Genomic DNA, 25,908 nt, shown 5'->3' on the forward strand with positions numbered 1-25,908 from the left:
TTGTTTGTTCCTTTGTTTAGTTCCATGGCCTTACATATGAAGCACTCTACCATGGAGCTATACCACTAGCCAGTTTTGTCTTTGAGACAGGGTCTTCCTGTGTAATCCTGGCTGTCCTGGAACTCACCCTGCAGACCAGGCTGGCCTCAAACTTACAGAGATCTGTCTGCCTCTGCCTGTCCAGTGCTGGGTATGAGCTGCCACCTCCACCAGGGCCTGGCCATTTGTTTGTTTGTTTCTAACAAGAAGTCTGTCTCAGATTTGGGAGTGTGGCTCAGTGAGAGATTACTTGCCTAGCCTGCTCAAGGCCCTGGGTTTAATCCCAATCACTACCTTTTCAGAACAGTAGATGATAGGTTAGATGGACAGATGAATGGACAGACAGTTGGACGGATGGATTGAAAGGGAGCCTGGAAGGCTAGTTTAGAGGTAAGAGCTCTGGCTGCTCTTCAAAAGGACCTGAGTTCACTTTCCAGCATCCACCTAGTGGTTCACAACCACCTGTAACTCGGCCTCTTTTGGTGTCCAATGGTGTCAGTCTGTGTGTTCCTTAGTACTTCTCTGCAGAACAGATATTATTAATACCCGACCCTGTTGATTTTCGAGAGACGGAGAAGCCTGTGGCTGTCCTCAAAGTCAAGGCAGTTCTCCTAGCTACCCCACCCCCAACCCCAATACTGGCATTGCCAGTGTGAGCTGCCATGAGTGGCCATGGTGGCGACGGGATGAGTAACTTAAGTACCTTGCCCAGATCGCAGGGAAGCAAGACAAGCCTGGGAGCTGTGACACCCAGATTCTGTTTCTTAGAAGTAGCTCCAAAAAAGTAAAACACCCCGATTTTTAGGTCCAGTTTAGGCTCTAGCTGTTAGACATAGGCATGACTCGCTCGCTGAGTCTCTGTTTCTTCATCTTCAGGATGAAAAATGGGGCCCGATTCAGAGGGTCGCTTAAGGAATCAACAGAACAAGGCATGCACACAACACCTAGGCCAGGTTGTTTTGGAACACAATGAGTGTTAAACAAAAAGAGCCGAATGGGGCTCAGTGCACAGGCTTAGCAGGCCCAAGGCCTGGGTACCACCCCCAGCACAAAACAAGCAAGAAGCAGAGAGAAGAACAATCTCTTTAGCATGGGTTTGTGTTAGCATCTTTTTCTTAGCCTTTGTAGACTCGGATTTCCTCTGGGCCCCTAGAGTCTGTGTGGTAGTGGGCGGGCCGCTGTGGTAATAGGTAGGCCTCTGTGGTAGTGGGCGGGTCTCTGTGGTAGATATGCCCTTGTGTGAATGTAGGCAATACTGGGAATGGACACTTCCTCTAAGCAGAGTCGATTAGCCCATGGGAACACATAACATGAAAAAAAATAATAGGCAGGCTTTCAGAACAATTATCTTTTTTTTTTTTTTTTTTTCCGGAGCTGGGGGACAAACCCAGGGCCTTGCGCTTCCTAGGCAAGCGCTCTACCACTGAGCTAAATCCCCAACCCCCAGAACAATTATCTTTATGTGCTTTCTTTTTTGTTGTTTTTGAAACAGTGCCTTTGAGGATGAGACCCTGAGACTTCGGCAACTGAAGCTGGACAATCAGGTGAGCAGGGACTCCTGGAGGGCTGCACAGACTGGCACTGAAGTCCCGACAGGGACTCACAGGATTAGAAGGGCAGGATCACTCATGGTCACTCGTTAAATAGTGTGTGAGCTTAGTAGTCGCTGAACCAAAGCTCCAGGCTGTGGCAAGACCAGAGTGGTTTGAAGATGGCAGCAGTACACTGCCTTTATTAGTATTCAGTGACAATCTCCTGGCTCCTATACGCTTAGGCTTAGAAGGATGCTGTAGCTGGGCGCGGTAGCGCTAACTGGGAATCCCAGCACTAGACAGGCTGAGACAGCTTCCTAGGAGTTCAAGGCTACTCTGAGCAACGTAGTACAAAAGAATTACTTATTCTAGCTAGCTCATATGAAAGACACAAAACCCTGGTATTTTATTTGCAAGCTATAAGCCTAGATCGGGCAGGTTCTATGCTATGCTCACCTATATCCAAACCATATGTCCCTTGTTACTTGCTGTTTGCTTCTCCCCTGGGCTGCTTTTGCTCCATCGGCCTGTCCTCGGTACAGGGTGCACTTCTCCTGGCCACATGCTCATCATCCATCCAGACTCATGGTGGCCTCCTCCTCTCTCCAACCCCCCCACCTCCTGTGGTCTCTCTCCAGACCCCTCACTCAGTTCTCAAGTTTCGCCTTTCTTTCTCTCCTGCCCAATCACAGGCTAGAGCCCTTTAAATTGAGGAGTAAGGTTTACACAGCAAAGGCCAGTGTATGTGAGGATGCTCTTGTCTGGACAGCAACCAGATTTGGGGGTTCAGAATTTATAGCATTTGTATACACAATAACAGTCCAACCCCCAACATCATAGGGAAACCATAACTCAATAACCCAAAAATAAAAATGATAATAAATGAGGAAATAAAAGTTGCATTTGGCCTGCCTCTTGTTGCTATAACAAAATACCTGAGCCTGGGCACATCGTTTTTAAAAATAAACTTACTTAGCTCACAGTTTTAGACACTGAAGTGCAAGATTTGACAGCTTCGTCTGTTTGGTGTCTGGTGAGGGCCCCTGTCTTAGTTTTCGATCGCTAGGATAAGCACCGTGACCACGCTCACAGCTGATAGAAGGTGCACCTGCCTAAACATAATCTTAAAGAAAGGCCTTTTCTCAGTTGAGACTCCCCCTTCCCAAATGACCGCAGCTTATATACAGGGGACGTAGAACTAGCAGCCCCCTCAGTTACATCACAGCGCGGCGGAGAAGCAACAAGGGAATCAGCCGAGTTTCTTGGGGTGGGGGATTGACTGGCTGGCCTTGAACTACAGAGACCGGCCTGCCTCTGGGTCCCCAGTGCTGGGATTAAAGGTGTGCACAACCCCTGCTCCAGCTACTTATTTATTTTTGATGTGTGAAGGGGTTGGGTTTTTAGGCAGGGTCTCACCCTAGCCCAGGCTGACTCCAGCCTCCCCAGTGCTGGGATCTCAGGCATGTTCTACCCTGGCTAGCTGTGTTTGTTTCCTTTACTGCAGTAACTATGGAGTAAGAACCAAGGGCAGTAAGAGACACGTTCATTTGTGACTGACACATAATAACTACATGTTTATGGGGCACTGTGGTATTTCATACCAGGTTTCTATGGATGTGTGTTTGTTCCTCTGTGAGAAATCGTAGGACAGCCTGTGGGTCTCAGTCCTCACCTGTCCAGCCTGCTTGAGACAGGGCTGTGGTTGGCACAAGCATCTCCATGCATTGGCTGGAGCTTCTGCAGAGTCCCCTGTCCTGCCTCCTATCTCCCCATATGGGTGGACACCCGAGGATTATTACACTTAAGCTACTGCAGTTGATCTCATGTGGCTTCTGGGCATCTGAGCTTAGATCAGGCTTGTATGGCAAGTACCCATTGAGCCATCTCTCTGTCCCCCAACCCACTTATTTTACTCTGTGTGTGTGTGTGTGTGTGTATTTTGAAACAGTCTCTCTGTCTCTCTGTCTCTCTCTCTCTCTCTGTCTCTCTCTCTCTCTGTCTCTCTCTGTCTCTCTCTGTCTCTCTCTCTGTCTCTCTCTCTGTCTCTCTCTCTCTGTCTCTCTCTCTCTCTCTCTCTCTCTCTCTCTCTCTCTCTCTCTCTCTCTCTCTCTCTCTCTCTCTTTTGTAGTCTTGGCTGTCCTTGAACTCACTATGTTGACCAGGCTGGCCTTGAACTCACAGAGATCTGTCTTGCCTGCCTGCCTTATCTCCCAAAGTACTGGAGTAAAGATATGGCCACTAAGCCTGGCTCCCACTAAGTATATCTTTGATAATCACTTTATCATAATTCCCTAACCTAGAGACATACAACAATCTCTCATTACATGTTTGAGTGAAGGGAAGGATGGATGAGCAGTGTTACTTAATAACGAACGCACTGTAATAATCAGGCACCTAACGTCTGTCATTTTGTGTCTGTTTTCTTTGTTTTTCGAGACAGGGTTTCTCTGTTATGGCCTTGGCTGTCCTGGAGCTCACTCTGTGGACCAGGCTGGACTCAAACTCATAGAGATTCACCTGCCTCTGCCTCCCAGATGCTGGGATTAAAGGTGTACGCCACCACTACCTAGCTGGTTTTTTTGTTTTGTTTTGTTTGTTTAACATTTGTCAAAAACATTTAGTAATCATATAAATGACAGGTGAGTTTAGCTGGGGGACTCTTGAAGAAAATGGTGACTCTTAATCTACTCCAACACAGACTAGGGAAAGGCCAGAGGGGTGGGCTGAATCTGTAGAGTTGCCTTAGTCACCAGCGAGCACCAGAGCTCAGCGGTGAGAGGGTGTCGATTGCAGAGAAAGAAGAGGTCACATGCAAAGCACAGAGGAGGAGTCATTGAAGATGAGATGACCCTGCACTCTGGAGGTCAGCAAGGACCTTATCATGGCTGTCAAACAGGACAGTATTGCAGAGTCTCTCGGCCCAACAGTTGTGACTCCTCTGACCTTACCTGGGATTCCCCTAGAATCTTTAAAAATGACCAAAGGTTAGTGGAGCATGCCAGTGCATGCCTGTAATACCAGCCCTGAGGAGGCAGAGGTAGGAGGACCACAGGTTCAAAGCCAGCCTCAGCTACATAGCAAGACCCTGTCTCTAACAAAGAAACGGTGTATCGTTTGCTTAGAGCTTTTGCTTGCTCTCTATAGGCTTAAATCACCCTGATTTCTAAAGGACTGAGTACAGTATGGATGGTACAGTACAGTTCTCAGGTGTGGGAGGAGGCTTCTGTCTTCAAGCACTTAGCGTTGACTCCTAGCATCTCAGTGGGTGCAGCTCGGTTTCTGTCTCCCTAGTAACTAACAGTGCTAAACTGTCCATAACTTAAACAAGCAAACCAGGGTCTTGCTGTATAGCCCTGACTCTCTGAAATTCTAGTTCCAGATCTGACTCCCTCTTCTGAACTCTGTGGGCACCAGGCATGCACTGGAGCACATGCATGCATGCATGTATACATACATACATACATACATACATACATTCGGGCAAAACATTTATGCACAAATCAAATATAACTTAAAAAATAGTATATGTGACAGAGCTTTCCTTACTGTTATACTAGAACCTTTTTTCTCTTAACCCTTCATTTTTTTTTTTTTTTTGCCTGACTTTCTTGCTTTCTTTGTCTTGCTACTGGTTTGGTTTGGTTTGGTTTGGTTTGGTTTGGTTTGGTTTGGAGGCACTTTACCTTGCTACCCAATCTGGGCATGAGCTCCTGGGATCAAGATATCCTCCTGCTTCAGCCTCCCGAGTAGCTGAGACTAAATGAGCGGCCCCAAACTCAGAGTCCCCACTGCTGTAACCACAGCTTTCTCACACAGGGTGTGTAGGTTGGTTTTTTTTTTTTTTTTTTTTTTTTTTTTTTTTTTTTTTTTTTTTTTTTTTTCGGGGCTGGGGGCCGGAGGTTGGTTTTTAACAACACAAGCTGGAGTCATCTGAGCAGAAGAGGGAACCTCAATTGAGAGACGGCTCCCATCAGGTTGGACCAGTGACAAGCCTGGGGGCGTGGAGAGGTTCTTGATTGATGATTAGTGTGAAAGGACCCAGCCTATTATGGGTGGTGCCCTGCTTGGGATGCTGGGCCTGCATATATAAGAGAAAACTGAGTCAGCCACGAGGAGCAAGCCAGTAAACTGCCTTCCTCCACAGCCTCTGCTCTGTTTAGCTTTTGCCCCCAGTTTCCTGTCCTGACCTGACTGTAAGTGGAAACTTAGTCTTTCCTGGAGAGGTTGCCTTTGGTCCTGGTGTTTAGCGCCGCAACGGTAACTAGAACACAAAGCAAATGTTCCGCCCCACCCCCTGGCCCTTCGTCTGGCTTTTACCCACGGACTCCATTGTTCTCTGCTCAGAATCCTGGGTGCCTTTTCTTTCTTCTCACCTCTGCCAAGGTCATTTGATTTTGAATTTTGTAAGTCGAACAAGAGTGGAAAACTGAGGTTGGCCGTGGGGGTGCATCCCTGAAATCCCAGGATTTGGGAGAACGGGTCAGGTCACTAGTTGAAAATCAGTCTAGAATACATAGGAAGACCCATCTCAGAAAAGAAGACCTTCCTGAGCGTCCCGGCCACACCACAGGTGTAAAAGATTTCTCTGTGTCGTCTTAGCATCCCAAGTACCAGGATCAAAGGCGTGTGTCACTGCACCCAGCCTGAGTGTTTCCATTTCTTGTGAGAAAAAAATGGTTCACAGTAGTATTTAGGAGGGTTAGTGGGAGTGGGGCTGGGGGGTTCTAGAGTAAACAGTCTAAGCTGTTCCAGAGGGTAGGCCTCAGTGTTGTAATGACGCATTTTCTCTCTAGAGGGCACTGCTGGAGAAGAAGCAGAGAAAGAAGCGCCTTGAGCCACTCATGGTACAGCCAAACCCAGAAGCCAGGCTGCGAAGATTAAAGCCAAGAGGGAGTGAGGAGCACACGCCTTTGGTGGACCCTCAGACGCCGCGCAGCGATGTCATCCTACATGGTGTGTATTTAGACGGTGCCACTCTGACTTCAGAACAGCTTTCACGCACCCCAGATAAGGCGAGAGGATGCTGAAGTGCTACGCGGGGGAGTTAGTGTTAGCATCCTTCCTAAGTACCTTCATAATCTCTGTAGTCAATTCCCGGGCTTTGGAAGAAAATAAAAAACATGGGAGATGCCTTCAGGTTTAAGCCCACCCTGGAACTATTGATTTAATGCAAAATGGATTGTACTCTCCGAAGTGAATGAATGAATGAATGAATGAATTCTCAAAATTCTCCAAATGCATGAAAATTCTCTGGCACCGAGCCGCTCCCCCAACCTCTTGGTTTCAGTCCTAGCTTCTGAAGTACAGTTTGAATAGCCAAGGCTGTCAATAGAAGCAGTCCTTGTCCCGGCAAACGTGCTTGTGACGTTAAAGAGGAGAACGGAGCTGGCTGGGTAGCCGTATGAGCACATCCCCCAAACCACCTGGCTAAATTCTGGTTAACTTTCACCCTGTCTCTCCCCCTGGGCTCCTAGGCATCGATGGTCCAGCTGCTTTCCTTAAGCCAGAGGCTCAGGATTTGGAAAGCAAGCCTCAAGTTCTCTCAGTGGGCTCCTCCCCTACCCCAGAAGAAGGCACCGAAGGAAGTGCAGATGGCGAAAGCCCCGTGGAGACAACCTCCAAGCCAGACCTTCAGGAGATTCTCCAAAAACACGGTGAGGGCGGTGCCAGGTTCAAGGCTGGGTGTCCTCCTTACTCTCACTGGCTTATATTCTGAGTGGCTCAGGCCTGCTGTGAGTGGTCCAGGCCTGCCGTGAGTGGCTCAGGCCTGCTGTGAGTGGTCCAGGCCTGCCGTGAGTGGCTCAGGCCTGCTGTGAGTGGCCCAGGCCTGCTGTGAGTGGTCCAGGCCTGCTGTGAGTGGCTCAGGCCTGCTGTGAGTGGCCCAGGCCTGCTGTGAGTGGTCCAGGCCTGCTGTGAGTGGCCCAGGCTTTCAGCATCGTTGACATCCAAGTGGTGATGCTTAGCAACAGTAATTGTTTATGTTGTTGTCCGAGAAAACAGGTAATGGAATATGGCATAGCCATTGTTATATATGATTTTTCCTTTTGACAATTGTTCATTGCCTGCGCCCGCCTGTTGCTAGGATTCCTTTGTGGAGGAGACAAACAACACGAACCCCTTCTAAGGTGCCAATGACAAACTGAGGGCTAGCTCCACCAAAGGTCACTCCGTGGCCTGGGGGTGCACCTCAGTTGCTGGAGTGTTTGCCAACATGCATGGAGTGCTGAGTTTGATCCCCAGAACTGCCACTGACAGAACTCTGTGTTGAGACACACAGCTGTGATCCCACCACTTGGAAGATGGAAGCAGGAAGATTCCGAGTTTATGGTTCTCCTTGCTTGTAAAGCAAGTTTAAGGCTATCCTGGACTACATGAGATGCTGTCTCAAAAATAATTGTTGCTTTGTGCTAGAAATGAAAAGGTGCCAGAGTCTCTGGGTGCTCCTAACCTAGACTAGGTGGTGTGGCTCCCAGAGGAAGTGTGAGGGCCTGACAGCACAGGAGCTGGCCCACCAAGATGGTCCATTGAGATGCTGGCCCACTGAGATGCTGGCCCACTGAGATGCTGGCCCACTGAGATGCTGGCCCACTGAGATGGAGCAGGATGTGATCAGGTGGGAGGGAGAGTGGGCGGACAAGCCTAGAGGGTTTAGAAGGACTAGTTCTAGGCATAGAGATGTAGGGCGTAGTGGTGCCCTACACTCAGGAGACAGAGGCAGGCAGATCTCTGTGTGTTCAAGAGCAGCCTGATCTACAGACTTGAGTTCAGGACAGCCAGAGCTACATGGTGAGACTGTCTCAAGAACAGATAGAAAGAGAAGGCATAGAGTGTGGGAGGCCATAGCAGGACTTCAAAGTTTGCCTAAAACATAATAGGAGGTAGTGGTGAGACGGGTCTCATGTAGCCCAGGCTGGCCTCTTGCTTGTTTTGTAGCCAAGGATAGCCTTGACTTCATAGTCCTTCTGCCTCTGCCTCCTGAGTACTGGGACTACAAGCATTGAATCAACCTGGTTCCAGTTAGCGATTTATCACTATTACTATTTATTACTACTGCTGCTGCTGCTGCTGCTACTGCTGTTATTATATTTTTGTGTACGTGTATGTACGTGTGCACGCAAGCCATCTTGCTGGCCCCACCTGGGAATGTCTAAGCAAGAAAAAAAAAATCAATTCCTTTTTAGAGGTGAGTTAAGACAGGGTTTTTTTGTGTAGTCTTAGCTGTTCTGAAACTCACTCTGTAGACCAGGCTGGCCTTAAACTCACAGAGCTCCTCCTGCCTCTGCCCCCAAATGCTGGGATTAAAGGCATGCACCACCATCCCCCTGTAAAGCTCTTTTCTTTTCTTTTTTATTTACTTTACATCCCTGCCACAGTTCCCCTCCTTCCTCTCCTCCCAGCCCTGACCACCCATGTCCCCCTCCCCTCCATTCCTCCTCCCTTTCACCTCAGAAAAGAGGAGACCTTCCGTGGATGTCACCCAGCCTTGGCGTATCATTGCAGTAAGACTCGGCCTACCTTCTCCCGTTGGGATAGCCCGGTAGGGGGAAGAGGTCCCACAGGCAGGCAGCAGAGTCAGAGACAGCCCCGCTTCCTCTGTTAGGAGTCCCACACGAGGACCATGCTACACACGTATGCTGTATGTGCAAAGGACCTAGGTCAGGCCACAAATGCTCTTTGGTTGGTAGTTCTCTGTGAGCCCTCTGGCCCGGGTTAGTTGATCCTGTAGGGTTTCTTGCAGTGTCCTTGATCTCTCTGGCTCCAGTTCTTCCTCCCTGTCTTACCCAGGATTTCACCAGCTCCACTTAATGTTCGGCTGTGGGTCTGTCCCTGCATCTGTCTCTATCAGGTGCTGGTGAAGCCTCTCTGATGATGGCTATGCTAGGTCCTGTCTGCAAGTATAGCACAGTGTCATGGGTAGGCTCCCTCTCATGGCATGGGTCTCAGGCTGGACCAGACATTGTCCGTTCCTGCTCCATCTCCATCCCTATACATATAGGCAGGCCAAGTTGTAGGTGGAAGGGTTTGTGGTTGGCTTGGTGTCCCAGTCACTCTATCGGAAGTCTTGCCTGATTGCAGGAGATGGCCACTTCAGGCTCCATACCCCCCCATTGCTAGTCTTAGCTAGGGTCACCATCATAGATTCCTGGGGGTTTCTGTTGCCCTAGGTTTCTAACTCATCCTAGAGATGCTCCTCTCCCCAACCCTCATTCCAGTTGTTTCTCCTAGTACTCTCTCCTCTCTCCGCCTGATCCCTCCAGTTCCCATCCCCACTCCATCCCATCAGATCATCCCCCCACAATGTCTATTCCATTTCCCCTTCTCAGAGAGATTCACATGTCCGTCCCCCCCTGAATCCTCTTTGTTACTTACCTTTGACTCTGTGGAATTGTAGCAGTTATTCTTTACCTTATGGCTAATATCTACTTATAAATAAACATATACCATGTTGTCTTTTGGGGCGTAGATTACCTCACTCAGGATGATATTTTCTAGTTCCATCCATTTGCCCGCAAAATTCATGATGTCCTTGTTTTTAATAGCTGAGTGGTATCCCACTGTGTGCGTGAACCACACTTTCTTTATCCATTCTTCAGGTGAGGGACATCTAGGTTGTTTCCAGTTTCTGTCTACTGCAAATAAAGCTTTTGTAAACATGGTGGAGCAAGTGCCTTCCTGGGGCGGTGGGGCATCCTTTGGGTGTATGCCCAGGAGTGGTATAGCTGGCTCTTGAGGTAGAACTGTTCTCAGTTTTCTGAGAAACTGCCAAAGTGACTGTGCGAGTCTGCGCTCCCACCAGCAATGGAGGGGCGCTCCCCCTGCTCCCCAGTCTCCCCAGCAGGAGCTGTCACTTGAGGTTTTGATCTTAACCATTCTGGCAGTGTTAAAATGGAATCCCAGAGTCTCAGCCATTACACACTCCTCTGTTGAGAATTCTGTTTAGATCTATACACCCCTCCCTCCTTTGTTTTCTTGAGATAGGGTTATTACTCTGACAGGTACCAGAGCCTTGGCTGTCCTGGACTCACCTTGTAGACCAGACTGGCCTCAGACTCATAGAGATCCGCCTGCTTCTGCCTTGTGAGTGCTGGAATTAAAAGTGTGTATCACCAGGGGTTGGGGATTTGGCTCAGTGGTAGAGCGCTTGCCTAGGAAGCACAAGGTCCTGGGTTCGATCCCCAGCCCCGAAAAAAAAGAAAAAAAAAAAAAGTGTGTACCACCACACCCAGCTCTGTACCCCATTTTTAAATTGGGTTATTTGGTTTGTTGACGTCTGTTTTCTTGAGGTCTATATATCTTAGATATTAGCCTTCCGTCAGACATGGAGTGGGTGGGTGAAGATATTTTCCATTCTGTAGGCTGCCATTTTGTTCTTTGGACAGTGTCTATTTCCTTGCAGAAGCTTCTCAGTTTCCCGAGGTCCTGTGTATTGATTGTTGGTCTTAGTGCCTGAGCTGTTAGTGTTCTGCTCAGGCACTTGTCTCCTGTGCCAACGCACTCACGGTTATTCCCCACCTTCTCTTCTGTCAGGTTTAGCGTACGTGGTTTTATTTTGAGGCCTTTGATCCACCTGAGTTTTGTGCAGGGTGATAGATGTGGCTTGTATGAGTTCTTTTTACATGTAGACATCGAGTTAGCCCAGCATCACTTTCATTCTTCCACTGTGCGGTTTTGGCTTCTTTGTCAAAAAACAAGTATCCCTAGGTGTGTGGGTTTACTTCTGGGTCTTTGCTTCGATTCCATTGATCAACCGGTCTATTTTTCTGCCAGTATCATCAGGGTTTCATTACTGTGGCTCTGAGGTACAGCTTGAAATCAGACAGCCTGGGTTTTTTGTTTTTCCTTATGAAGTTGAGAATTGTTCTTTCAGGGTCTGTAAAGAATTGTGTTGGACTTTTAGTGGAATTGCATTGAATCTGTAATTGAATTGATAAGGTGGACATTTTTACTATGGTAATCCTACCAATTCACAAGCAAGGGAGATCTTTCCACCCTCTGATAGCTTCTTCAGTCTCTCTGTTCTCGGAGTTCTTGTCATACAGGTCTTTGGTTGGTCAGACTTATGCTAAGATATTTTCTATTATTTGTGGCTATTGTGAAGGACGTTATTTCCTGATTTCTTTTTCTTTTTTCTTTTTTGTCGGAGCTGGGGACCGAACCCAGGGCCTTGCGGTTGCTAGGCAAGCGCTCTACCACTGAGCTAAATGCCCAACCCTATTTCCTGATTTCTTTCTCAGCCCATTTATCATTTCTACATAGGAGGGCTACTGAACTGCTAATTTATTTATTTGTTAATTTGATATTCAGCCACTTTGCTGATGGTGTTCGTTAGCTGTAGGAGTTCTCTGGTAGCACTTACATGTGCTGTCATATCATCTACAAATGGCGGTATTTGGACTGTTCCCTTTCCAATCTGTATCCCCTTGGTCTCCTTTAGTTGTCTTACTGCTTTAGGTAAAACTTCAAGTCTTATATTGAGTAGATATGGAGACAGTGGACAGCCTTGTCTTGTTCCTGGTTTTAGTGGAATTGCTTTAAGTGTCTCTCCATTTAACTTAAAGTTGGCTATTGGATCACTGTGTGTTGCTTTAATTACGAGGAGTTGCATCCAGCCCCGCACCCCTGGGACGAAACCTACTTAATCAAGGGGGATGATGTTGTTGATGTGTCTTAGATTCCCTTTGAGAGAATTTTACTGAGTATTTTTGCATCGATGCTCATAAAGGAAATAGGTCTGAAATTTTCTTTCTTTTTTTGAAAGTCTAGTAGACTTTCTGCTAAACCATGTGGCCCTGTGCCTTTTTTTGGTTGGGAAAACTTAATGATTGCTTCTATTTCTTTAGGGGTTACAGATCTATGTGGATTATTTATCTGGGCTTGACTTAATTTTGATAAGTGGTATCTTTCAAGAAAATTGTCCATTTCTTTTAAATTTTCCAATTTTTTCTTTTTCTTTTCTTTTCTTTTTTTTTTTTTTTTTTTTTTTAGTTTCTAGGATGTCTGTTGTTAAGTTCCTTTTTCATTTCTGATTTTGTTAATTTGTTTAGCTTTTTTTTTTTCCTTTTCCGAGCTGGGGACCGAACCTAGGGCCTTGTGCTTGCTAGGCAAGCGCTCTACCACTGAGTTAAATCCTCAACCCCGATTTTATTAATTTGTATATTCTTTCTCTGCCTTTTAGTTACTTTGGCTAAGGGTTTGTCTCTTACTGAATTTTGCAAAGAACCAATTCTTTATTTCCTTGATTATTTGTTTTCTTTGTTTCTGTTTTACTGATTTCAGCCCTGAGTTTGGCTATTTCCTCTGTCTTCTCCTCTTGGCTGTGTTTGCTCCTTGTTCTGGAGCTTTCAACGTGCTGTCAAGTCAATAGTATGTGATCTCCATGTTCCTTTTGTCTAATAAATATTTGTTTAATATATGTAAGTATACTGTTGCTATCTTCAGACACACCAGAAGAGAGCATCAGAGCTGGGACTTGAACTCAGGACCTCTGGAAAAGCAGCCAATGTTCTTAGCCATCTCGCCAACCTTTTTTTTTTTAATTGTTTATTTTATTTATATGAGTGCACTGTAGCTGTCAGAAACACCAGAAGAGGTCATCAGATACCAGATGGTTGTAAGCCACCATGTGGTTTCTGGGATTTGAACTCAGGACCTCTGGAAGAGCAGTCAGTGCTCTTAACTGCTGAGCCATCTCTCCAGCCCCCCTCTCCAGTTTCTTTACAAAGGCATTTAGTGCTGTGAACTTTCTTCTTAGCACTGCTTTCATTGTGTCCCATGAGTTTGGGTATGCTGTGCCTTCATTTTTATTGAATTCTACTTTTTTTATTTACTTTACTTTTTTTATTTCTTCCCTGACCCAGTGGTCACTGAGTAGAGAGTTGTTCAGTTTCCATGAGTTTGTGAGCTTCTGTTGTTTCTGAAGTCTAGCTTTGCTCTGTGGTGGTCTGATAAGATACAGTTGGTTCTTTCGGTTTCCTTGTATCTGTTGAGGCTTGTTTTGTGACTGAATATATGGTCAGTTTTGAAGACAGTACCATGAGGTGCTGAAAAGAAGGTATATTCTTTTGTGTTTGGGTGAAATGTTCTGTAGATATCCGTTAGGTCCCTTTGAATCATAACATCTGTTAGTTTCGTTATTTCTGTGTTGACCTGTCTACTGGTTAGAGTGGGATGTTAATGTCTTCCACTTATTAATCTGTGGGGTTCCATGTGTGATTTAAGTTTTAGTATTGTTTCTTTTACCAACATGGGTGCCCTTACATTTGGGGCATAGATATTTAGAATTGAAATGTCATCTTGGTAGATTTTTCCTTTGATGAGTATTAATTAATTAAGGTTTATTTTGTTTATTATTAGAATGGCTATACCAGCTTGCTTCTTGAGTCCATTTGCTTGGAAAATCTCTTTCTAGTTCTTTACTCTGAGGTAGTGTTTATCTTTGATGTTGAGTTGTGTTTCTTGTATGCAGCAGAATGGTGGACCTGTTTAAGTATACAGTCTGTTAGCTTGTGTCTTTTTATTGGGAATTGAGACCATTAATATTGATATTAATGACCAGTGACTGTCAGTTCCTGATGGTGGTGGTGGTAGTGTGTGTGTGTTACATTCTTCCCTTCATTTGTTTTTGCTGATGTGACATTATTATTTCCTGTGTTTTCTTGGATGTAATTAGCCTCCAATTGGAGGCTGTAATTGGAGTTTTCCTCCTAGTATGTTCTATAGGGCTGATTTATGGATAGGCACTGTTAAAGTGTGGTTTTTGTCATGGAATATCTTGTTTTCTCCATCTATGGTGATTGAAGTTTTGCTGCGTATAGTAGTCTGGGCTGACATCTGTGGTCTCTTATAATCTGCAAGACATTTGCTCAGGCCCTTCTGGCTTTAAAGTCTCTGTTGAGAAGTCTCATGTAATTCTAATAGGTCTGCATTTATATGTCACTTGACCTTTTCCCCTTGCCACTTCTTTTTAGATTTAATATTTTCTTTGACCAGTGTATCGATTTATCAAGTATCTTCTATCTCTTGTATTCCACTGGTGATGCTCATGGCTGTGGTTCCTGTTTGCTTACCTAGGTTTTCTATCTCCAGCCTCAGAGAGAGGGGGGGGGGTGAGTTCATATGTGAGTGTTTTATTGGTTCTATTTCCATTTTCAGGTCATGAACAGTTTTATGAACATTTTCAGGTCATTTTCCTTAGCTGTTTGATTGTATTTTCCTAAAAGGGATTTAGTCGCTTCCTCTTTAACAGCCTGTATCATAAGATCTTCTTAAGATTGGAATTCCGGTCATGTTCTTGTATTTCAGCTGTGTTGGGATAGCCGGGGCTTGCTGTACTAGGTGGCTATGGCTGTGATAGGTGGTACCCGGCTGTTGTTGGTGCTGTTCTGACATTCTCCTCTGGTTATCTGGGTTTGTGGTTATTGTAGGTTTAGGTGCTAATTTCTGAGTTTAGCTTTGTTAGGTAGGTTGGTTTTTTTGTTTGTTTTGTTTTTCCCTTTGGCTTCTGTTTCTGGTCTTCTGGCCTCAGTGGCCTGGGCTTCTGATGAGCAAACGACCCCAGTGGGTTGTCTCTGCCGGGGTTTGTTATGGCCTGCTCGACTTCTGGGGTTTTTTGGGTGCCAAAGTTGTCTCTGCAGTTCATAGATCCTGCGTGGACTCTGGGAAAGCAGAGAGGTCTTCTGCTGAAGTCATGGGCCAGAATATGGAGCCCAGGTGGTAGGGTGTGGGTCACGCTGTTTGGTGTGCTTTAAGGGGAGTTGGTGGGCACACGGCAGGGTCTTACCTGGGGTCCCCCCCCATACTCTTTATTTCGAATATGATCCCTTCAAGCCACAGTTGTCGACTGCTGACAGTGTTTCTTTTTCTGCCAGGCATCTTGAGTAGTGTGAACTATGACGAGGAACCTGATGACGAGGCAGAGGATGAAGGGGAAAACCTCAGCTCCCCACCAGCTCAGTCAGAGAAGGAGAGTACTGGAGCCAGCCAGAAAGCAGCCTCGGTATGTTGTGCTAAAGCAGCTGGAGGAACTGTCCCCAAACACTGGTTACCTCAGGGCTCTGGATTCCCTGCTTGACCCGGGTTACCCTTTGCCAGAGGAGTGAGCACAGGGTTGGGAGAGCCAGAAGGGTTTGTCCACCAAGTGTTGGTCGTGGGTGGGGGTGGGGTGAGGTGAGGTTTGTGCCCGATTCTGGTTGCTCACATTAAAGTCTTTTTTTTTTTTCAGGACACAGGAGCTTCCGGTGTGACAGCCCAGCAGGGTGATGCCCAGCTCGGAGAAGTGGAGAATTTAGAGGATTTTGCATATAGTCCTGCCCCTCGGGGTGTCACAGTGAAGTGTAGAGTGACTAGGGATAAGAAAGGCATGGACCGTGGCCTCTTCCCCACCTACTATATGCACCTGGAGAAGGAGGAGAACCGCAAGGTACAGGGGTTGGTCCCAGGCCGTTTTCTACTAGTACTAGGGCTAAAACTCCATGCATGCTAAGCAGGTACTGCTCCCTCAAGCCACATCCTAAGTCTGAGCTGCTCCCAAGAGGACAGGATGTTGTAGGAATTGATCATGTCCAGGAAGTCCCTCTACTTAGACCACACAGCACCTGAAAGTGGGTCGTGTGCCCAGAAGTCCTGTTCTTAGCGTCATCCAAGTCATGGGCAGGCTCTCTAGTTCCTCACCCCTGCCCACCGTCAAGGGGAGAAGTAGTTCCCTGGGTTAGGTTGGAGCTCAGCCTCCTGCACTATGGTAGCTGACCACCACTGAGCTAACCTCCACTAAGCTGACCACCAAAGAGCTGACCTCCACTGAGCTCACCCACCACCGAGCTGATCACTGAGCTGACCACCAAGTGCTGGTTCTCATTTGTATATTTGTATATTTTCTTATTTTTATGGTTTTTTTTTTTTTTGGTTTGGTTGGTTTTTTGTTTGTTTGGTTTTTGTTGTTGTTTTGTTTTTGTTTTTTTGAGACAGGGTCTCTCTATGTAGCCCTGGCTGTCCTGGAACTCACTCTGTAGAATCTCAGATTCACAGAGATCCTCCTGCCTCTGCCTCCTGAGTGCTGGGATTACAGACCTACAATGCCGGGCCCTAAGATTGATTTCTTTGCACATGGTATCATTACACTTAAGACTGTGGGCTCCCTGGACTGTGCTCGACTGACATCTTTCTTTCCTCAGATATTTCTTCTAGCTGGTAGGAAGCGAAAAAAGAGCAAGACGTCCAACTACCTGGTCTCCACAGACCCGACAGATTTGTCTCGTGAAGGGGAAAGTTACATCGGCAAACTCAGGTGATGGAGCCTCAGATCATTGGCCTATCTCTTCTGTAGTTCCGTGATTTCAGAGTAACGGCTGTTGTATCCTTCCCCACCCCCAACCCCACCCCTTCTCTGTTACTAGGGATTAAACGAGGCCTTACACTTGGTAAGCAGTTACTCCACCACTGAGCCACACATCCATAGCTTTGGCGATCTCTCGATCTCTCTCTCTCTCTCCCTCCCTCCTTCCCTGCCCCCTCCCCTGTCTCTCTCTCTCTTTCTTTCTTTTTATGATTCAAATACATAGCTGTGTTAATCTTAAAAAGAAAAAAGTTAGTCAGAGGTTCACACCTTTAATCCCAGCCCTCGGGAGGCAGAGGCAGGTGGACCTTAGTTCAAGGCCAGCCTGGTCTACAGAGTGAGTTCCAGGACAGCCAGGGCTACTCAAAGAAACCTTGTCTCGAAATACCACAAAGGCAGAAAATTTAATGAAAACCTTGAGGCGTAATGGTGCACACCTCTGACCCCAGAGCCTGGAAGATACAAACAGGTAGATTGTGAATTCCAAACCAGCTAGGGCTACACAGAACTAGTCTCAAAAACTAAAAGAATGATGTGATTTATTTTATTAATTAATTAATTTATTAAATTCTATACAATTAAAATGTTTAAAAAGAAGATATCAAATGATGTCCATGCTGGCATCCGGGGCGGGCGGGGCAGGCAGATGGGTCTCCCCTCTACTTCTGTCCTCAAGAAAACTGCAGATCATCATGGTCGCTTTCTCTCCCCATACTAGATCCAATCTCATGGGAACCAAGTTCACGGTGTACGACCATGGTGTCAACCCAGTGAAGGCCCAGGGTCTGGTGGAAAAGGCCCACACCCGACAGGAGCTGGCTGCCATCTGCTATGTAAGTGCTGCCCTTACCGCCCCTGGTGCTGCCCTGCGGTGCCCTCCTGCATGCTAGCCATGCCCAGAGCCAGCTCTTCCCCCTGCTCCTCCTTCCATGTTTCCTCGGCCCCCTCTGACGTCATCTCAGGGATTTAGATCACCAAGCTCAGTTCCGATCAACTCTGCATTAGCCTCCCTTTCCCGATGCTTACGCTTTAGTCAGAGGCTACAATAAAAATAAATCACGATTAAAGCCATCTCTTTGCATTTAATCTTTCCCTGCCTTCCGTTCCTTCCTCTTTCCTCCTTTTTTTTTTTTTTTTTTCTTTTTTTTTTTTTTTTTTTGTTATTTTTGTTTTGTTTTGTTTTGTTTCTTTCTAGACAGGGTCTCCTTGTCTGCCCTAGCCTTCCTGCATATTCCAGGCTGGCCTCAAACTCTCAACCTTCCTGCTTCAACCTGCTGAATTCTGGGATTAAAGGTGTGTACCACCACAGCTAGCTTTCCTCTCTTGTCTTTTCTCCTCCTTCCGTGACAAGGGCTCACTTCTGTGCCTAGGCTAGCCCCAAACTCCCGGCCTTAAGCAATCTTCTCACCTCAACCTCCCAAGCGCTAAGACTCGGTACGGGTGTGCGCCACCACGCCTGACTTCCTGTGTCCAGTTCTCGGTCTCTGTGTTTGGCTCTGGCAAGGAACCAGAACTGGTTTTGGTGCTCTCGGTGCAGGCAGCATATTCTGTGTCAGAGGACATTGCCTGTAAAAGTAGAACACAGTTCCTTTTTCCCTTCCGCTTCCAAATTCTGCCTTACTCTACTGTCTTTCAGGAAACAAATGTACTTGGTTTCAAAGGTCCCAGGAAAATGTCCGTGATCATTCCAGGGATGAATATGAATCACGAACGCATCCCATTTCGACCACGAAACGTAAGTAAAAACATAGTCCCAGTGAGACCAGCTCTCAAAGACAGAAGAGAAATTATATTCCACCAGCAAAGGTCTCCAAAACACAGTAATGCACCTTTAATGCTGTAATACAGTACAGCAGAGAGCAGTTCAAAAAACTGCTTTTTCTGGAAGCCCAGGCTCGACTGTTTCTCTTACCATTCATCAGGAAAGCCACTGCTCCTGATCCCCAGAGCAGGACATTCCAGAGATGATGATTTAAGAAATGCTAGAACATCAGAATCTCAAGGCTGAGTCTGGAGAGGTGGCTCAGTGGTTAAGAGCACTGGTTCCTCTCCCAGAGGACCCCGGTTCAATTCCCAGGACACATGTGGCGGCTCACAATTACCCGTGACTTCAAATTAAAACAAAAATCAGTAATTAAAAAGAAAAATTGTGGGGTTGGGGATTTAGCTCAGTGGTAGAGCACTTGCCTAGCAAGCGCAAGGCCCTGGGTTCGGTCCTCAGCTCCGGAAAAAAAAGAAAAAAAAAAAAAAAAGAAAAATTGTTAAAAAGGAATTCCATGGGTGACCAGGAGGGGGCAGCGAGTGGAACATAAAGTGAATAAGTAATAAATAAATAAATTAAATTAAATTAAAAAACAGAAAAGACTCCTATAGCTTGTGCTGATATTTGCCTTTGGTCCTCTGATGCCGTTTCAAGTGAAGAGGTGGCCTTTTCCCTGCCCCTCAGGATTGTGAGTAAATGACAAAGTAGTGGTTTTCTCTCCACACAGGAGCACGAGAGCTTGCTTTCCAAATGGCAAAACAAATCCATGGAGAACCTGATCGAACTGCACAACAAGGCCCCGGTGTGGAACGACGACACCCAGTCCTACGTCCTGAACTTCCACGGCAGAGTCACTCAGGCGTCTGTGAAGAACTTCCAGATAGTCCACGGGAATGACCGTGAGTGCGTGGGAAGGGCTGGGTGGGGCGGGCAGACACACCCCGTGCAGGCTCGGAAATGACCTCGTCCACAGTGGCCTGGAAGCTGTCCAGGAGGGAGTGACTGAACATGATCTCTTGGGAAGATGGCACCACAGGGTGAAGGGAGTGTGAGCGTCTCCCTGTGGCACATCAAAGGACTGTGGGTGAGGTGCAAGTGACAGCCAGCGGGTGACTGCAGCCTGTCCTCTGGTCCCACCTGCTTCCCTAGGCTCTCTTCCTGCCCTCTCTGCTCATCAGGAGTGGTTTCCCAGTCTGTAGGGAGAGGAACAGACATAGAAAATGGAATGGGCTTACCTTTTTGAGACAGGGTTCTGTAGGCCCAACTGGTAAGCTGTGCTCCTCCTGCCTCAGCCTCCTGAATGCTAAGAAGACAAGTATGCACCACCACACCTAGATGCAAGCTCCTCCCTCCCTCCCTCCCTCCCTCCCTCCCTTATTTTGTGTGTGAGGCTAGGGCTAGAACTTAGTACCTCCCGCATCCCAGGCAGGTGCTATACCACTGAGCCACTATCCCCACCCCTCCATTGCCTGTTTTAAAGAGAACTCGGTTAACCCAGCCCCACCTCCCAGTACAACCACATTAACCCCTCAACTTCCCGAATGCTGCCATCCTTTAATCAGTTCCTCACATTGTGGTGACAAACCACCCCCGTCCCCAACCACACGGTTATTTTCATGGCTGCTTCATGACTGTAATTTTGGTGCTGATAACGAATCGTAACGTGGGCATCTGACACGTGACCCCTGTGAAAGGGCCGTCCGACCCACAGGCTGAGAACTGCAGCTCTAACGCGTTCATCTCTTTCTGTTTCCAGCTGACTACATAGTCATGCAGTTCGGACGCGTGGCGGACGACGTGTTCACACTGGACTATAACTACCCACTGTGCGCACTTCAAGCCTTCGCCATCGGGCTGTCGAGCTTTGACAGCAAGCTGGCCTGTGAATGAAAAGCAGCAAGAGGGGGCGCGTCTTCACCACAGAGCCTTCAGGAGCAGAAAGCTGCTGCCCTCACCCCGCCCTAGCACAAGAAAAGCAGCATTCTGCCCCTCTGGGGAATGATCGAGTGTGTGTGTGTGTGTGTGTGTGTGTGTGTATGTGCGTGTGTGTGCTTATACATGCACACGTTTATACACACGTGGACGCATGCTTCCACATACTCGTTCATGCCTTCTCTGAACTTCAGAGACCTGGTCACAGATTATAGCTTCTCGTGGGTGAGAGGTGGTTTAAAGCACAGGGAGGTAGATAACTCGGGCACACTGGTGTCTCCTGATTGGATAACAGATTCTGTGTGGTGAGTGTAGCTTTCGTGTGCTCGGGCACTTCCGACAGAATCAGGTTCTAATGACTAAATACTTGGGCCTCCTTTTTTGAAGCCCCTTTCAAAAGGGGGGGCTATTCCTTTGGATGCCTTTAGCCCAGGAGCCTGCAGACTTTTCTCAGCCAATGGTCTCTTGCACTGAGTCCAGTTAGCTTCTTTAGCACAAAACAGCCATAACCAGTTGGTGCACAAAGAGTGTAGCTGTGTCCCAATAAAATTTTATTTACAAAGTGGGCATTGGCCTGAGACGCTGGTCTGCGGACCTGCCCTGGATGTGTCCCTGTTCTCCAAGGCTGGAGCATTTCCCAGAACATAAGTGGAGAGTGGGCACGGTTTACTTTTCAGTAACAGCAGACTGACTTTTTATTTTTATTTTTTCCCCGTGGATCTGTGTAGCCCCGGCTGCCCTGGAACTTGTTCTGTAGACCAGACTGGCCTCAGAGATCCACCTGCCTCTGCCTCCCAAGTGCTGGGATTAAAGGCCTGTGCTACCATGCCAGCAACAGACTGACTTTTTTTTTTTTTTTTTTTTGAGCTGGGAACTGAACCCGGGCCTTGCGCTTCCTAGGCAAGCGCTCTACCACTGAGCTAAATCCCCAACCCTCAGACTGACTCTTAAGAGGAATTCTTGCCGAATCCACTCTCGGTAGCTTTTGCCTCAAGAACCTTATGGTTGTAGAGTGTCATCTGCCGTCGTGGAGCACGTGACACTAGCTTGTCCGTAGGGTCTGAAAGGCTCTGTCGTCCCAGCCTCCCTCTTTGTTATCCTTAGAGCAGGTTGCTGGGCAGCCATCTCGAGAGCATGGCTGTGGCCAGATCTCTGGAATCCCTGCTCTCCAGCATCTTAGTCTAGTGTCTTGTTCGAGGCAGGAGTGTCATCCACAGGCCTTGCCCATCCGTCAGCTTTGTCCTCCAGCCTCAGAGCCTGGCCCACACCAGTGCAGACACTGCCCCGCGTACTCGAGGCTCTGAGGCCTGAGCATCTCCCAGCGAATCATGACAAACTCCTCAAGTTCCCCAGCCTACAGTGTACCTGAACTTGAGAATTCAAAAACCCTGGGTCTACATTCAGTGGTCCCAGACTCCCAAACTGCTTCCCAGCGTGGGTCAAGGGTCATACTCCATGGTTTTGCCTATATGGAGGCGGAGGAGGTCCCTTCATGCCTGCGTCCTGTGACTCCCGGCTCAGCGTCCGGCATGATGCTGGCGTGAGATCTGGGAGGTGAGACCTGTGCTGTCCCAGTGTCTTGCCTGTCCCTTCAGATGTCAGTTTCTGCCTCAGGCATGCTTCCCATTAAGTGCCTTCTTCATAAATGTGCTCTGGAACCTGACACACCTCTGCTACCCACTTTCCCCGCCACCTTTGTTGAGCTGAAAGTTGCTCAATTGTCCCCACTTAAGGAGGGTGGGGCTATGGGTCACCGGGTCTGACCTCTGGCCAGCTTTAAAGAGCTGTATACTCCCATTTCACGGACTCTCAGCTTGAGTGTGCAGGTTTTACATGAATCCTATTTATACCTTTTGTATACCATATAAATAAAGATAATTTATATAAAGATGTCGCTCTGCCAGAATCCCATCCCTCGGGGTTCTTCCTGTTGTGTTCTGTGGGAATGTTCTTTTAGTTTTTTGAGCCCAAGTAGCCAGGGCTTGGGGGCGGGGGACTGCACCACAGACTAAGAAACCTCTTTAGGAGACAGCATAGACGCATCATACTCAAGATCTCGGAGCGCTCTGCATGGATCATGGAACTGAGCACAGTGTGCCAGGGGCCCTGGATGGCCAGGCCACATCATCTTGAACGCCTACACTGGTCAGCCTGCTGGATCTTTTGTTGGTTTTGTTCACTGGTGCATCAAAACAAGCGAAATATTTATCAGTAAAACAGACTGTGTGTGTGTGTGTGTGTATTTAGAGAGGATTTTGTGTATTCAAGGGTAGACCGGAAAGTGTAGCCCAGGCTGCCTTTGAACTCGTACCCCTCCTACCTCAGCCTCTTGAGCACTGAGACCAAGAGCTCTGGGCACATGTAATTGACCATGTGTCACCTGATGTTGACACTTGGAGAGTGAGAAAACCTGTACCCACAGACCTTTATGGACTTTTACTCCCCCTGTTAGCAATAAAGAGGGAAAAAAATCAAGAGCCCCAACTGAGAATGTAGTTCTTAATAATCTGATCTTTTGCATAATTTTGTGTAACCAAGGTGTATTATTAGCTTGGGGTTTTTTTGTTTGTTTGTTTGTTTGTTGGTGAGGTGGAAGCAGGTCTCAGTAATCTTTTGTGTATGGGTTTTTGTTTTTTTTGCCTGCACATGTGTGCCCGCTGCCCACAGAGACCATAGCAGGGCGTCGAGTCTGCTCTAACTGGAGTTACAAGTGGTAATGAGCTATTGTGTGAGCACCAAGAATTGAACCCTGGTCCCCTGGAATTGCAGCAAGTGCTTTTTAACCACTGAGCCATGCCTCAAGTGCTGAGGTCCAAATTCTCCTGTAACACTTTTATCTAACATTCAGTGATAGAGGTTTTTCTTTCTTTCAGTGCTGGTGATGGAGTCCAGGCCCTCACACATGCTCAGTCACACTCTCAGCCCTCTTTTTAAACAGAAGTCACTAAGCATGGTGACCCGCCTGTAACACCAGCCCTTGGGCTGCTGAGTGAGGGAGCATTTGAATTTGAGACTAGCTTTGGCTATGTACCGAGGCCCTGTATGAATTTTTCTTTGTAAAGTCAAGATCTTTATGTGGCATACAGCTGGTCCTAGCTGGCTTGGAACTAACTGTGTAGATTAGGCTGGTCTTGAACTCAGAAGTCCGTAGACACTGCCTCTTGAGTGCCGGGATCAGAGGTGTGCCCCACTGTGCTCAGCCTCTGGTCTTTTTTAAAGACAAAAACCTCATGTTGCCCTAGGCTAGCCTATACCTATGTAGTTTAGGCTATACCTGACAAGTACCCCGTTTTGTAGGTAGCTGTGTTGTATGCACATGTGTTCATGTGTATGTGGGGGAAGATACACTTCCATGTGGAGACCTGAGGTTGACCTTAAGGGTTATCCTTTGGTGTCCTCATTTTCTAAGAAAAGGCCTCTGCCCTAAGGTTAGACTAGGCTGAGTGGCCAGTGGCGCCAAGGATTAAGCTAGCTGGCTGGTGTCACCAGGGATTAGCCTGTCTTTGGCCCAGAGCTGGGATTACAGACTTCAAACCAGACTGGACTGGTCTTGGCAAGTCTGAAGCCAGCCTGATCTACATGAGTTCCAGAACAGCAAAGCTATGTAGAGAGACTCTGACTCAGAAACAAACAAACCAAACAGGCATTGTCGTGCTCTCGTGGTAAATTCTTTTATCAGCTGAGCCACCCTCTGGTCCCCATGCCCTAAAGTAAGCGTCTGTTTTACTAGTTATGTCATCCATTAGGTTGACACTTGTCAATTCTTTTGTCCTATATGTACAGATGGTCGTGAGCCACCATGTGGTTGCTGGGAATTGAACTCAGAACCTCTGGAAGAGCAGCCAGTGCTCTTGACCTCTGAGCCATCTCTCCAACCCCCCCTCCCTTTCTGGTCTTTATCAAAGGTTTGCTTGTGTGTGTGTGTGTGTGTGTGTGTGTGTGTGTGTGTGTGTGTTAATCCTCAGTCTTACAATCACATGCTTGTAATTCCAGCACTCTAGGTCTCAAGGCCAGAAACCTTTAAGGCCTATCTGGTTTACACAGCTAGATAAATAAAAGACTCCAGTACAACCATAAACTTTGCCTCCATTGTAAGGGAAGAAAGTAAGAAGGGTTTGGTGCCACTTTGTGGCCAAAAATGCACACTACACGTTCTTAACCTGGTGACCTCCACACCACCCAATATTACAGAGCAATCCTCTCAAGGTGTGAAAACTCTAGTGTGATGGTTTGTATATGCTCGGCCCAGGGAATGACACTTTTAGAAGGTATGACCCTGTTGGAGTAGGCGTGGCCCTGTTGGAATAGGTGTGTCACTATGGGTGTGGGCTTTAACACCCTCATCCTAGCTTCCTGGAGGCCAGCATTCTCCTAGCAGCCTTTAGATGAAGATTCAGAACACTCAGCTCAGCCAGCACCATGCCTGCCTGGATGCTGCCATGCTCCTGCCTTGATGATAATTGACTGAACCTCTGAGCCTGTAAGCCAGCCCCAGTTAAATGTTGTTCTTACAAGAGTTGACTTGGTCATGGTGTCTTTACACAGCAGTAAAACCCTAAGACAACTAGTAAAAAAAAAAGTGTGTGTGTGTGTGTGTGTATGTGTGCGCGCGCGCGCACATGCAAACTCTCCCCTCTAAGCTACACTCCCCATTCTGGCTCGGAGAGATGGCTCAGAGGCTAAGAGCACCTGTGACTCTTCCGGAGAATGTGAGTTTAACCTCTAGTACTCACACGACAGCTCACAACCATCGGGAACTCCAGTTCCAGGGATCAACACCCTCTTCTGACTTCAGCAGGCACCAGAAACACACACAGTGAACAGGCAAACTGACGAACCAGCCTCCTTCCATCTCAGGCTTAAAAGCCATCTCATAGTAAAGACAAACTAGGCTCATTCCTGTTTGTGATTAAACCCGTTGCTCAAGGATTGGGCTATGTCATGTGACCTTAACTACAAATGGTTCTGTACTGCCCATCCCAGGACACAGTAATCATGTCTTTGTTTCAAAAGTCTTTTTATAACCAATTTACAGCCTTTGTCTGAAAAGGTTGTTCTAACCACCTGTTGTTATGACTACCTTGTAACACCACCTTGCAACCATGACTTTGCTGCAGATGGTCCTTATGACTGGCTTGCTATATTTGTGCTCTGCTCCTGTAACCCTGCCTATTTTGCCCACAGACACCACATTTGGAAACCCCTCCCTCTGGTCTATAAAATCCTATCTCCCTCACATCCAATGCTGGCCCCTGGAATCCTGCCTTAGGGGGAAGGGGCCAATAAAAAAGTTTGCTTTAATTATTTACTTG

At 47.3% G+C, this 25,908-nt stretch overlaps 1 protein-coding gene across 2 annotated transcripts in view; it reads left to right on the forward strand.

Moving 5' to 3' along the window:
- Positions 1–21,163, forward strand: part of Tulp3 (TUB like protein 3) — a 38,296-nt gene extending 17,133 nt beyond the window's left edge. The window contains exons 2-12 of one of the 2 annotated variants that reach the window (XM_032905595.1): positions 1,532–1,583; positions 6,365–6,524; positions 7,046–7,225; positions 15,440–15,567; positions 15,793–15,990; positions 16,742–16,854; positions 17,621–17,735; positions 18,102–18,195; positions 18,539–18,637; positions 19,392–19,563; positions 20,421–21,163. In XM_032905595.1, coding sequence (XP_032761486.1) covers positions 1,532–1,583; positions 6,365–6,524; positions 7,046–7,225; positions 15,440–15,567; positions 15,793–15,990; positions 16,742–16,854; positions 17,621–17,735; positions 18,102–18,195; positions 18,539–18,637; positions 19,392–19,561 — 1,309 coding nt within the window. In that variant the 3' untranslated portion in view covers positions 19,562–19,563; positions 20,421–21,163. The remainder of the gene's footprint in view (positions 1–1,531; positions 1,584–6,364; positions 6,525–7,045; positions 7,226–15,439; positions 15,568–15,792; positions 15,991–16,741; positions 16,855–17,620; positions 17,736–18,101; positions 18,196–18,538; positions 18,638–19,391; positions 19,564–20,420) is intronic. The other variant, XM_032905594.1, reaches the window with a different exon arrangement.
- The last annotated feature ends 4,745 nt before the right edge of the window (positions 21,164–25,908 follow it).

Source organism: Rattus rattus, chromosome 6 (genome assembly GCF_011064425.1).
Source record: "Rattus rattus isolate New Zealand chromosome 6, Rrattus_CSIRO_v1, whole genome shotgun sequence".
Taxonomy (NCBI): domain Eukaryota; kingdom Metazoa; phylum Chordata; class Mammalia; order Rodentia; family Muridae; genus Rattus; species Rattus rattus.